This window comes from Mastigoproctus giganteus, chromosome 2, assembly GCF_048544385.1.
Source record: "Mastigoproctus giganteus isolate SK-2022 chromosome 2, ASM4854438v1, whole genome shotgun sequence".
Classification (NCBI taxonomy): domain Eukaryota; kingdom Metazoa; phylum Arthropoda; class Arachnida; order Uropygi; family Thelyphonidae; genus Mastigoproctus; species Mastigoproctus giganteus.
This window is the reverse complement of record NC_143576.1, coordinates 142,207,535-142,220,985: the sequence shown is the minus strand read 5'-3', so window position 1 is coordinate 142,220,985 and position 13,451 is coordinate 142,207,535. Positions and strand designations below refer to the sequence as shown.

The 13,451-nt window shown below is 37.6% G+C and overlaps 1 protein-coding gene across 1 annotated transcript in view; it reads right to left on the bottom strand.

Annotated features, from left to right (window-relative positions):
• LOC150089623 (1-phosphatidylinositol 4,5-bisphosphate phosphodiesterase epsilon-1-like) overlaps positions 1–13,451 on the bottom strand; it is a 634,994-nt gene that overhangs the window by 71,680 nt on the left and 549,863 nt on the right. The window contains exon 38 of the mRNA XM_090390053.1: positions 12,165–12,267. Coding sequence (XP_090246179.1) covers positions 12,165–12,267 — 103 coding nt within the window. The remainder of the gene's footprint in view (positions 1–12,164; positions 12,268–13,451) is intronic.

Below are 13,451 nucleotides of genomic sequence, written 5' to 3'. Positions count from 1 at the left end.
CACTACATTGTGTATACTGAAGTAAAAATAATTTATTGAAGGGTGGTACCACTTTTATAAATACAGGCCAAATAATGGAACACTATATACACAATAGATTACTGAAATAGAAAACTCAGAAAGGTAAGTAAGTGGAGGGAAGGATGAAGATTACTGTACATTATGGCCAAAGTTTCTATGATTTATATGATTTTCATAGGAAAATGTGGAATTGAGTGTTATTGGATGGAGCTTGGTTCAAATAGCTCACTGTTAGCTGTACAATGTCTTGGAATCTTTGGAACCTTCTAGTGCAGGAAGAGGTAACACTGCAAGTAGCAGGGGGTATGTTGGATAGCCCAGGCTGTTAGAAATTTTCTTTAGGAACAACTATGTGAGACCTGGAGGATTCCAGGTCTCACATAGGATTCTTATTAGGATTCTTAAGGTTAAAGGTGTGGCTGTCGTAGATGCTTTGAAATGCAACATCACCCCTCTCCTCCAAGTTGTCCCAGAATGTTTAGAGAACCTAGTCTATAACCTCTAAATCTGTTATTGAAGGCTGTGACACTTCAGCTGGTGATCTTCCCCCTCCCCCCTAAACTTAATTGCTTTTAATTTCCCTCTTAAACTGAAATAGAGAAATCACTTTTTAATTCCTTTATTTCAGCATTCTATTGATGTATATAGTGTCTGTTATTCAGCCTGTATTTCTAAGAGTGGCACTGCTGGGCAATAAATTGTTTTTACTTCAGAATTGCACTGTAGTGTTCAACCTTTTATCCTTCTTATATCACATGTTACCTGCATGTAGAATATTATCTTTTAACTCCTATTTAGAATGTAGCATGCAGAATATTATCTTTTAACTCCTATATTATGTTTTAACACTAAGTTAAGTTAAATAATATGTGTTAACATATTTAATACATGCTATTTAACTTAGTGCTAAAAGTAATATCTAAAAAATGTAAGAAAAAGAAGATTTTAATGTTACACTTGGATAATAACACCATGGATTACTTATGTTTTGATATTAAAACAAACAAATTGTAACAGGTTAATAAGAAAAAAATGATAAACATTAGTATTAGCATTAGTTGCAGCATATGATGCTTTTTTTTTTTTTTTTTTTTTTAAGAACCCCAAACACGAGAGGTATTATAACCTATAGTACTTAGTACCGTGCTTGGGTTGGAGATTGAGAAGACGAAAGAAGATATTTGTTGACATTGGACTTGAACTTCTGTAGATTGTAATTTTCAGGAAATACGTATGAAGGAAGGTTGTTCCAGAAAACGGCAGTTGAATGAATAAATGAGGAAGATGAAAAGTTGGTTCTGTGGGTTTGAAGTTGGACAGTAAATGGATGTTGGCTGGTGGCGGCACGTGTTCGGACTGTTTTGAAAGAGAGAGTGGGAATTATAGAAGCCAATTCAGAAGAACAGTGCCCATGGAAGTATCTGTAGAAGAGGCATGCAGCAGAAACAGTGCGTCTATGAGACAGCGAGTGGAGAGACTCTGTTAGAGATGAATCATTAATTAACCTAACTGCCCTCTTCTGAATGGAATCAAGAAGCCTGAGAGAGGTTTTGGGGGCACCACCCCAGATGTGGGAACAATATTCCACGGCAGGGCGGATTTGCGATTTATACAGAGTGAGCAGCTGTTTGGGAGAAAAGTAACGGCAAGAGCGACAGAGAAAACCAAGTTTTTTAGATGCAGAGGAAGCAATATTTGTAATGTGCTTGTGCCAAGAGAGATTAGAAGTCAGGGTAATCCCCAAAAGAGATATATCATTTTGCCTAGAAATCGGAGTGTCACTAAAGATAAGCATAGGAGCAGAAGAATCCTTTTTGCGAGATATAACACAAGATTGAGTTTTAGAAGGGTTGAAATTAACTAAGTTGTCTTTGCCCCACTGGAGAATTACCTGAAGATTGGCATTTAAGGAATTGGCAGCAGATTTTCGAGAACTTGAAGCTGATTGAGCTGGACAAGGTTTCTCAAAATGGAAAGTTGAATGCAATGTGCTATCATCGGCAAAACTATGGATAGGATTTCCAGTCAATGGAAGAAGGTCATTGATATACAAGAGGAAAAGAGTGGGGGGAAAGAACTGAACCTTGGGGGACACCGGCATTAGTGGAGAAGTTAGAAGACAGAGAGCCATCTACCATCACCCTCAGTGAGCGATCAGAGAGAAAACTGGATAACCAATTACTAAAAACAGTTGGCAAACCATAAGATGGAAGCTTGTTTAGAAGACCTTTATGCCAAACACGATCAAAAGCCTTTGAGATGTCAAGAGCAACTACTTGTGTTTCACCGAACCTTTCCATTGAATTAGTCCATAAATGGGTAACATAAGCCAGAATATCACCAGTGGATCGACACTGACAGAATCCATACTGGCGATCGTTGATCAGACGGAAGGTTTCTAGGTAGTTTAAAAGTTGGCGGTTAATTGATTTCTCCATTACTTTAGAAAGAGTAGAAGTAATTGCAATGGGACGATAATTGGATGGGAGGGATTTGTCACCCTTTTTAGGAACTGGATGGATATGAGCAAATTTCCAAGCAGAAGGAAAAACACCTTTGGAATAAGAAAGTGAAAAAAGGCGGCAAAGAATAGGAGTGAGTTCAGGAGCACAGGTTTTGAGGACAAGTGGAGAAATACCATCAGGACCTGGAGCTTTCTTAGCATCAAGATTCATCAAAATCCTTCTGATATCCTTTTGACGGAAGACCGCAGGAGGCATTGAATGGAGCGTGTTAGGAATGGTGGGAGGTGTTTTACCAAGATCATTAATACATGAGCTCAAAGAAAAATGGGATGCTAGCAGGTCAGCTTTATCCTTGGCTGAAGTGACAACAGAACCATCTGGTTTGGACAGAGGTGGGAGCAGAGATGGGCAAAAGTTGCGGCCAATAGCTTTGGCAAGAGACCAGAATGCTCAGCTACCATTAGGGCAAGAAGCAAGTTTTCTACTCTTAGCCTGTTCAAACTCTAGTTTGGACTGATTAATAACTGCTTTACAATTGTTGCGAGCTTTGGTGTAGGCAGAAAATGAAACTGAAGAATTAGAAACAAGCCAATTACGATATGCAACGTTCTTCTCTTGGACAGCCTTAGCACATTTATTGGAAAACCAAGGTTTAGATAAAGGACGAGATTTTAAAGTGGAGTGTGGGATAAAGGATTCCATTCCTGCAAGAATAATTTCACTGACACGATCTGAGCAAACGTTGACATCAGAAGTTTTGAAACAGTAATCAGACCAAGGAAAAGAAGAAAAGAAGTCTCGCAGGTCATCCCATTTTGCATTCTTGTAATGCCAAACAATACGAGGTTGGGAATAGCCATGAGATAAAGGTTCCATTGGAGAAGAGGCAATCACCAAGTTGTGATCTGAAGTGCCTAAAGGACCTCTCACTTCAACCTTGTACTTAGAAGGGTTGTTTGTGAGAAAAAGATCAAGCGTATTGGCTGTATGATTAGGATTGTCCGGTATTCTTGTAGGTAAATGAACAATCTGTGCTAGGTCATTAGTAATTGCAAAAGCCTCAGCATCTCGACCTGCTGGGTCGGTGTGACTAGAAAACGGAAGCCAGCTGGAGTTGTGAACGTTAAAATCACCAAGGAAAATTACCTCACTGTTAGGAAAGTTGGACTGGAGAAAGTCAAGTTGCAAAGAGAGGAATTCAAAGAGCTCCAAGTGATTAGTGGAGTTGGGAGAACGGTAGAGACAACAGATGAATTTTTACACAATGAGGTAGAGAGATTTTAAGCCAGAGAAGATCAAAGAGAGGAGATTCCAAATTGCCAAGTCTCTGACAGGGAATATCAGAACGGACATATGCACAAGTACCGCCTTTGAGGCGAATGGAATCATACAGCAAATAATTTGGACATCTGAGATGAGCAGTAGTTGAATCAACTGATAACTGAGATTCAGTCAGAAAAAGTACATGGGGTTTGGAAGACTGCAAGTGGAAATGGACATCGTTGAGATTAGAATTGAGACCACGTATATTTGTGAAATGAATTAGGAAGTCCTTGGGAGGTTTAGATCTTTTCGCAGATAAGCTTGCTCTATTATTTTGACAATTCCTGGTGTATTCAATAGTAAGAAAAAGTGGGTGGGACATGCTGTATCAAGTAATGAAATTTTTGGATATGGCGTACATGTGGTAAGAATATACCCAGATCCTTGACATAACGTGGCCTCGACAATGCTCCCCGCATACACACTACTCGGACTCCCTCCAGTCACTATCTGGCAGAGTAGAGGTAGCAAGATTATACACTAGCTGATCCGGAAGCTTCCTAGAGAGTTACCAATAGGTTCAGTCCGGTGTACTAACTAGCGGCCGGCCTGCGAACACCGTTTTAGAGCTGTATCCTCGAAATGTAAGGAATATTGGATCTCGCCACGACATTCATCATAACCTCAAAAATCATCAATCATACTGCATGATGGAAGAGATAGGGAAGGGTTGGCCGGAACTTAGCTCTGGAGACTAAACATGGGTTCCACCACTTCAAGCCTCCAATAAGCAAAGTGGTGGTATTTCGCCGGTTGATGAGAGTCATCTACCACCTAGTACTGCCTGGTAACATAGAGGGGCGGCGTTCCTCCATGTGGTGTGGGCGCCGCACCTCGACCCCTGCTTACGTTGGTTCACACCTGGGTGGTCACCCACCATGTACTTGTGCATGAAGGTTATACCCAGGATTACTAACAGTCCCACGATCGTGAAGGTGCAAGCAGAGGATTTGGCTGTCATAGACCGTCCGGACTTCGCCGAAATTGTATAAGCGAAGTCCGGCTGTCATAGACCGTCCGGACTTCGCTTATACAGTATCAACCAAAAAAAAAAAAACCCTTCCCATTTCACCCATCTGTTCACTCCAAATGTTTGTCTACTTCAGACATTAAATTTAAGCTATCACTTTCCAACAACAAGAGATGGAAATCTGTTCCAGAAATCAACTACCCACTGGCTAAAGACAAACTTCTGCAAATCCATTCTACAAATGTCCTTCCTCAATTTGAATCTATGCCCCCCCTTAGGTTCTTAATTTGAACAAGCGGAAGAATCCCATCAGCACTGAGCCTGCTCAAACCATTCAAGACCTTATACATCTCAATCAAATTACCTTGCAAGTGCCTAGTCACCAAATGCTGCAATACCCCCAGGGGCTCATATCTAGTGAGTATGGGTTTGGCACACCCAGGATCCTGAGCTGGATATCATCATTCTTCTCTTCTTTCTTGGTGATTCCCTTCTACTTTTCATTCTCTCTCTCTCTCTCTCTCTCTCTCTCTCTCTCTCTCTCTCTCTCTCTCTCTCTCTCTCTCTCTCTCTCACAGAGTAATTCAGAATTTTTTTTTTTTTTTTTTGCCTGGTGCAGCATAAGCCTCAGGCTTCCTTGCACCATATGGCTAATAATAATAATAATAATAAAAATAATAATTTGCAGAACTTAAGCCTTTGTTCATAGCAGCACCCCTTTGTTCCTTTCACCAATCTTGTTGCCCTTCTCTGTACTCATTCTAGCAACTCGACATCCTTCCTAAAATGAGGCCTCCAGACCTTTTTTAAGTACTCAAGGTGTTGCCTGACTGCCTTACACAAGGGAATAATCACCTCTTTATCCCTGCTAGCAAAATGCCTATACATCAATAACAAGACTCCATGACCTGGAGTCTTGTAGTAGTAGTAGTGGCACTTGATGCAAGAAAGCAAGTGTAGGAGCTTATGCAGCATCAGCCAAAAAAAAAAAAATAATAAAAAAAAATAAAAAAAAAATAAAAAAATCACACCATACCCTCCAAATGCCTGTCCAGTTCCTCCTTAAATTTATTTAACCTATCAACTTCCACAACGACAGATGGAAGTTTGTTCCAGCAATTAACCACCTGCTGGCTAAAGGCAAATTTCCGCACATCTATTCTACATCTGTCCTTTCTTAATTTGAACTTATGTCCCCGTAGGTTCGTATTCTGAACAAGTGGGAGGATCCCATCAGAATTCAGCGTGCTCAACCCATTCAAGGCCTTATAGACCTCAATCAGATCACCGTGCAGGTGCCTAGTCTCCAGCCACTGCAATTTGCAAAACTTAAGCCTCTCTTGGTAAGAGGATCCCTTCATTCTCCTCACCAATCGTGTTGGTCTTCTCTGTACACGCTCAAGCAAATCTACATCCTTCCTAAAATGAGGCCTCCAGACCTGTACGCAGTACTCAAGGCGTGTACTTGTCATTGATATATGTGAATATATCAATGACAAGACCAACTCTGTGCTACTACCTCCCTGGGTGTAGTATCACAGAGTTGGTACATTTTTCCTGGGGTTACTTGTACCCAATATGCAGTACTTTGCATTTCTGAATGTTAAACTTCAGTTACCACCTCTCAGCCCGTCTGCCCAACTTTTCTAAATCCTGTTGCAGTAGCATACCATCATTACTGTCATTAATACTTGGACATTAAGGCTGATATACTTTCATCGATATCACTGATAAATACACAAAACAACAATGGGCCCATTAATGAGGGTCTCCACTAATAACATCAGCCCACAAAGAGCAGTGTTCATTGATTACCACTCTCTGTCTTCTCCCACATAAACATCCCTTTATCCTTAGCAGCAACTTGACCTTAATGCCATACTGCTCCAATTTGTACAGCAGTCTTCCATGTGCAACAGTATCAAAAGCTTTCCTGAAATCTATGTATATGATATCAAAATTATTTTTTGCATTCAGGTCCTTTGTAACCACATCATAGTATCCAATAAAATTGGTCAGACGAGACCTCCCCTTAAAAAACCCATGCTGTGTCTGAACTGTTACTGCAGTCTTGTCTAGATGATCCTGCAATGCTTCTTTAACCAGTGACTCCATTATTTTTCCTGGAATAGAAGTTAAACTAACAGGTTTATAATTATTTGTGTCACCCTTTGAACTCTCTTTGTGAATTTGGGGATACATTTGCACATCTCCAGTCCATAGGGCCCTCCCCTGAATCTAAGAATGCTCTCATAATTATGGCTTAGGGTTTGCTTACTTCCCTTGTTGCCTCCTTCAATATGACTGGATAGATTCCATCCACCCCAGGTGGCTTTTTTATGTTCAACTTTAACAATTTCTCCTCCACTTTTCTCTCTGTGATCACAAAATAATTTAGCTCCCTGTTAGAGTTTAGTATACTTCTGTCCTCCCCTTCCTTACAGAATTCCTCATGCGTGAATGTAGATGCAGAATACTCATTCAGTTTGTCAGCTATCTGAGTAGGATCATGAACAGTCGAACCACCAATATCAAGTGGACTAATCTGATTGATCCCCTTCCTTCTAGAGTTTACATATGTAAATAAGTCGTTGTTTTTCTTTGCATCCTTTTCCAAGGATTTCTGGTAATTAGCCCTCGCTTGCCTAACCTCCTTTGTGACTTGATTACAGTCTAGCTTATATCTGCCATAGGCTTCTGTGCCACCTAATAATTTGTATGCATCCCATGCATTTTTCTTCTCTGCCACGAGCCTCATTAGTTCACCTGATGTCCATTTAGGTCTCAATCTTGAACAGTATTTCTTAGTTGGTGAGAAAAGCCTGGTAGCTTTCAAGATTAATTCCTTGAAGGCTTCCCATTTAGAATCTCTAGAACATATAAATAATGGGGAAAAATTTAGAACATCTAAATAGCCGACCGGGCTAGCCAGGTGGGTAAAGTGCCTGCCTGGCAACCCAAAGGTCGTGGGTTTGAATCCCGCCTCGGGCTTGGATCAAAGTACTGCAAAAAACCTTGGGAGGTGCACTATGGCCACAGAAGCCGATGCGCCAACAACTACCAAAAATAAAAAAAAAAAAAAAGAAACCCATCTGAATAATAGGAAAAAAATATATTGACCTATAGTAATGATGAAATCTGCTTTTCTTACATTTCTTTACTTTTTATTTATTTATTTATTGTTTTTCGCAATGTGAAATTATCAGTGTCAAGTGAATCTTTATTTGTATTAGTTTTCCATTTTGATATGCACTGTCAGAGATTTCCTTGGAATCTCCATTTTTGATCTCAAATTTATAAACCTTACATTGGATTTAAAATAAATAATGATACCATAAAACTAGAGAATATACAGTAATTTTATATATATATATAATTTAAATAAAAATAATAGGATGTATTGATAAAATTCTAAAAAAGAATGAAAAACTTATTACTTTATTTAATCGGATTATGGATCCGGGACATTACTGGTTATAGCAAAAATACCCAGCAACCATAATTAATGAAATGTACACAAATGTATTTGATCAGTGTATCAAGTAGTATTTCCTTTGACAGAATTTATAAGTTTTATTTTAGTATTTTACATTTATTCATTTATTTATTTTTGAATTATATTCTTTTTATTCCTTCCTTTTTGGTCTCTGTCAGGTCGGCTATGATGTATACATTTTGTACATATACATCATAACAAAAACAGAGACCTTGTCTATTGCTGTGGCTCCTATGATTTTGGCTGCCGACCCTTCGAAGACGTAGTTAAAGTCCTAGGACTTACAGCATTAGGTACCGTTTTTATGTTATTTTTAAGTTAATCTTAATTTCATTTAATTTCAGGTAATCTGCTTTTACCTTGCAGGCATTCTCAATTTATTCCCTTGTAATTACACTTTACCGGTCAGCAACCCTACTCAATACACTGATCAAATACATTTGTCTGTATATACACTGGCGTTCAAAGAAAGTGCATCACCTAGAATTTCACATTTCTAACCCTTTTTCGTGATGTGGTATATTACATTAATGACTAGCATCACAAATATAAATATAAACAAAAGATATTTATTAATAGTTAAGGCACAGCTAAGTAATATTTGACAGGTGCTCTCAAAATAATCCAAAATAAGCATTTGCAACCTTTATACGACAGTTTTGGTAAACATGGCAATTATGGCTGAAATGTTATCAGAAGCCCTCAATTTGCTTCAGTTTATCATTTTAAATGCAAAACAAAATGAAAAGTTCACCAGGTGAAACTAATATTTAGTTGAACGGCCTCTAGCCCTGATGACAGCAGCACATCGTCGAGGCATTGACAAGATCAATTTCTGATAGTTCGTGGTTCCAAACATGAATTATGAAGTTCACAAAGGGTCTTTGGTTTCTTTCTGGCAACTGCAGATTCCACACGATGCCAACAGTTCTCTATAGGATTCTGGTCCGGGCTGTTTCCTGGCCAGCTAACAGTTGTAATGGACATTTCTCCAAACCTGTAACAAATCTAAACACATTACTGTTGAACCTCTAATGCAGAAATTAAGCTAAAGTAACTGCAGAAGTGCCTACTTACACTTTTTGCCCAATGACAAGGAGCAGAGTCTTCCTGAAAGATGCAGTTACTTGGCAGGTTGAAATGTTCTCTAATGGTTGGCAGTAATTTGCCTTCCAATATAGCTAGGTATCCAATTGCATTTACGGAACCTTTTATAAACTGCAGGTGACCTACTCCATGATATGAAATGCATCCCCATATCATTTGGCTGGTAGGGAATTTCACTGTAGACACCATACAGTCTCGATGGTATTCTTCACCAAGTCTGTCGCGAATCGTTTGTCACCCATCAGAGCCATGCAGGTTGAATTTCTTCTCATCTGAGAAATTAACTGCACTTGCTACCACTCCTGTATGTTCCTCCCATTCTCTTTTCAGCTCATACAAAGAAGCTTTACGGTTTTCAAGGCATATGCGCTTCAAAATGTGATCCTGTTTTGGCGTAGAGACTCGTTTGCATCCGGTTCCTTTTTTGCTATCAGCAGAACCAGTATTTTTGAGTTTTGAAAGAAATCTACTCACTGTTGACTGATTACAAGACACTCTATAAGCAATATGACGGGAAGAACATCCTTCCTCACGTAAAGCAACAATAGCACTCTTTCTTTGTGGCGTCAACTGCACGTAACTCGCCATCCTGACACAAGCAAGGAATGACTGCAACTCTTGCAGAGCATGCTTATATAGCTGAAAGTAACAGCTGATGCAATATTATGTCATCACCTACGCATGTCAATCTTATCTGATGCAATCCGTAAGAAATATTGCCATATACTTATGTTATTCGGATGACAATTACAATTTTAAGGGGTGATGCACTTTCTTTGAACACCAGTGTGTGTGTTTGTATATATATATGTGTGTATATATATATATATTTTTTTTTTTTTTTTTTTGTTTTACATAAGTCTTCAGTCACAGTGCAAAAGAACTATAAATTATTTCAATATCAATTCTGAAAGATATGGATTAAGACTTTCAAAACTGTAAGAGCAGAGTTATATCAACATTGCAAATATGGCAGATATTTACTCAGAAGTTCAAGGTCAGTTATTTGAAAGCATTCTTATTCACTTATTTTTGGTACAAACTTCAGTGAATAATTTAAAACTAACTTAAACTTGGTTAATTTGTGTTTTCAATAATATTGTGAAAAATCTTTATATTTTTATAATTTTTTTAAACAATATTAAGGGGTAGACTACCTTATTCTCAAATGGCGTTTCATCCATTATTTTAAAGAAACTTCGTCCAACTTATTGGTCTTCATATTATAATTGCCTGCTGGCTTTATGGCACATATGTAACGATAATTGTGAAAACATTCACCAATATTCTTTTTTTTTTTTTTTTTTTGGAAAAAATCTCTACTACAATAAATGAAGCATCAAATACTTAAATAACTGCAGTTCTGAAACAGTTTTCTTAGCAATTCTTGAACTAGAAAATTTGAAATGTATGAAGCTTAAAATGCCATCTGGTTCTAAGGGTCTGCATCATATCTGATAACTCGAACCAGTAATGGAATGACATTATAAACATATACTGAGCCATAGTAACACCCTGAAAAGGTGGATAACAGACCAATTAATAGCACAGTTGACAACTTTTATAACTTCCCCCTCCCCCAAGACACCGGCTCATACCAACCCCAATTTATATTTCCCAGGATAGGGGAACCATCAATAGATTGTGAAATAACATAATGTCAGTGTTATGTTCAGTGGATAAAAATTTAAAACAAATTCTTAACTTCTCCTTTCCTTCAGCAGATAAGAGATGTGGTCTATATATAGACTTGATTACAGGTGTTGTATATATATTATGCAGGCAAAGCACTCCAAAAGCTCCAATTTAAGAGAGGAGAATGATGCAACCAACAGAACCAAATGTAGGAATATCTCCAAAGTCATACTGCACCTCACGCCATCATCAAGGACTGTGCCTTCTACACCACCAACCCTAATGAACTATCACGGTGCATTAAAAAAAAAATAGGAAACTTTCATGAAGCATTCTGCATCAAAGAGAACTACAGCAAAAGAGTCAATAGGAATACTAGCAGGGGGTACCAATTCCCCCCACCCTGGATAACCCTCTTCAGAATAACCTTGATACATTATGCACCAAATACCTATACACCCTATAAGACCCATAAGAATGCACTTCTTCACACAGTAATCATGCAAATCACCAAGTTTACAAGTCTGAGCAAAATACAATACTTGTGTGATGGCCTCCAAATACACAGCACTGTATTTGGACTCCTGAATCGCCAACAGTTAACACATCACAGCCATAGAAGAGTCTGAGTCACATGATCCTTATCCCTGCCCTCTCCAATGCTTAGCAAGCTGGTAGCATAGAGGGACCCATTTGTTCCCCAGGTGCCCAGTCCAACACGTGCCCTTGACATACCACCTGACCTCTTTGTTTCATGACTAACTTTCCATTTCTTGCTCTTTGTAGTCCCTCTGTGTCCAGGAAGATGATTACTGGTGCTGACTTGTATAAATTTTTAAGTTTTATTTATCCCCATAATGTTCCAAAAGGTATGAATTAATTAATTAAAGTTTCTAAATTATGATGCTACATTGCAGCTTGTTTGTTTATCAAATCAGTCATTCTTGCATTTATTATCACATCCTTCAACTCTCTCTCACTTTGAATAAGCTGTAACTCCAATAATAAGAAGAAAAAAACAAATTGATAAAACACGTTAAAATTAGATTTGAACCCTGGTTTAAAGTTGAATTCTGATGATGAAAATATCTTGTTTAAAAATGGATGACTTGTAATGACAAAGGATAAGAGTTATTTTAAGTCATACCTTGTTTCAAACATTTTAAAGGGAGAACCCTTTGTGCAGTCACATGACTTGTACCAATATCAGTAACTGAGAGGCGAAGAAAAGCTAGATCAATAAATGTAACCTGAAAAAGAAATAAGCAGATATGTGGTAACACTTGCAAGCAACAACAGCAAATTAATAATTGCAACTGCACAGGAAACAGATATAATGATGTTTTTTTTTTCTCCACTACTAAATGTATTATACTTCAGCTACATTAATTATTATTATAATTAATTCTACCCATGAAAAATGAAAATTTTTTAAATTCATCTACAGTATTGTCAGTGTCGGCTCATAACTCTGATGTTTTGGGGTGCTGAGTCTTAAAGTTACATTAAATTTCCTTGGTTATAAGACATGTAGACATACACAGTAATAATAATAATCAAGTTAAAAATACTACAAAACATTAACTAGACATTTACCATTAACAGACTTGAACTTTTATTTAAAAACAAAATACATTTGGTTTTTATTTGTTGAAAATAGATTAATAACTTTTTCATTCAAGTTTGGTTCACTGTTGACCAAGCTTTTCTCTATTGAAATCATTGCTTGAGCATTTAGCCTTTCCTGATTCATAGTGCTCCTTAAAAATGTTTTTATTCTTTTTAATGTCGAATGACAGCATTTGGGTTCTGAAGTAGTCATCGGAATGGTCAAAAGAACTTTTATGAGTTTTGTAAGTTCACTAAGAACTTCAGTAGATTATTTTCTGAGATAAATTTCAGCAAGTCAGTTAATTTGCAATAATTGTGTAGATCATGTCTGCAATAGAAAACTTGTAATTCCGTAAGAAGTTTTTCTCTTTCAGTCATTTCAATTTTCGTACGAAAAATAACAAAGTTCTTCTTGTTAAACAATTTAGCAGCAATTAATTGCTTTGTAAAAGAATATCTCTCACCTATGTCAACACTTATATAGTGGCATACTTCCTTTGTTTCAATGGCGCACTATGGTCATAGTTGCCGATGCACCCAATAAATCCCGAAACAAACAAACAAACAAACCTTTGTTTCAATCATGAGTGTTTTTGAAGGATTTTCACAGTACATTGAATTCCTGATTTTTAGAATGGCATTCTTAAAGTTTCCTATATATTCATGTATTTTAACTGCCACAATTTCTTGAGATTGCATTTGATTATAAATAACTTCCACGTGGGGCATTATCTCATGGAAAAGTTCTAACCAGAACTCAAATTTTTCATTATTATTATTATTACTAGCCATTATTGCAAGGAGGCCTGAGGCTTACGCTGCA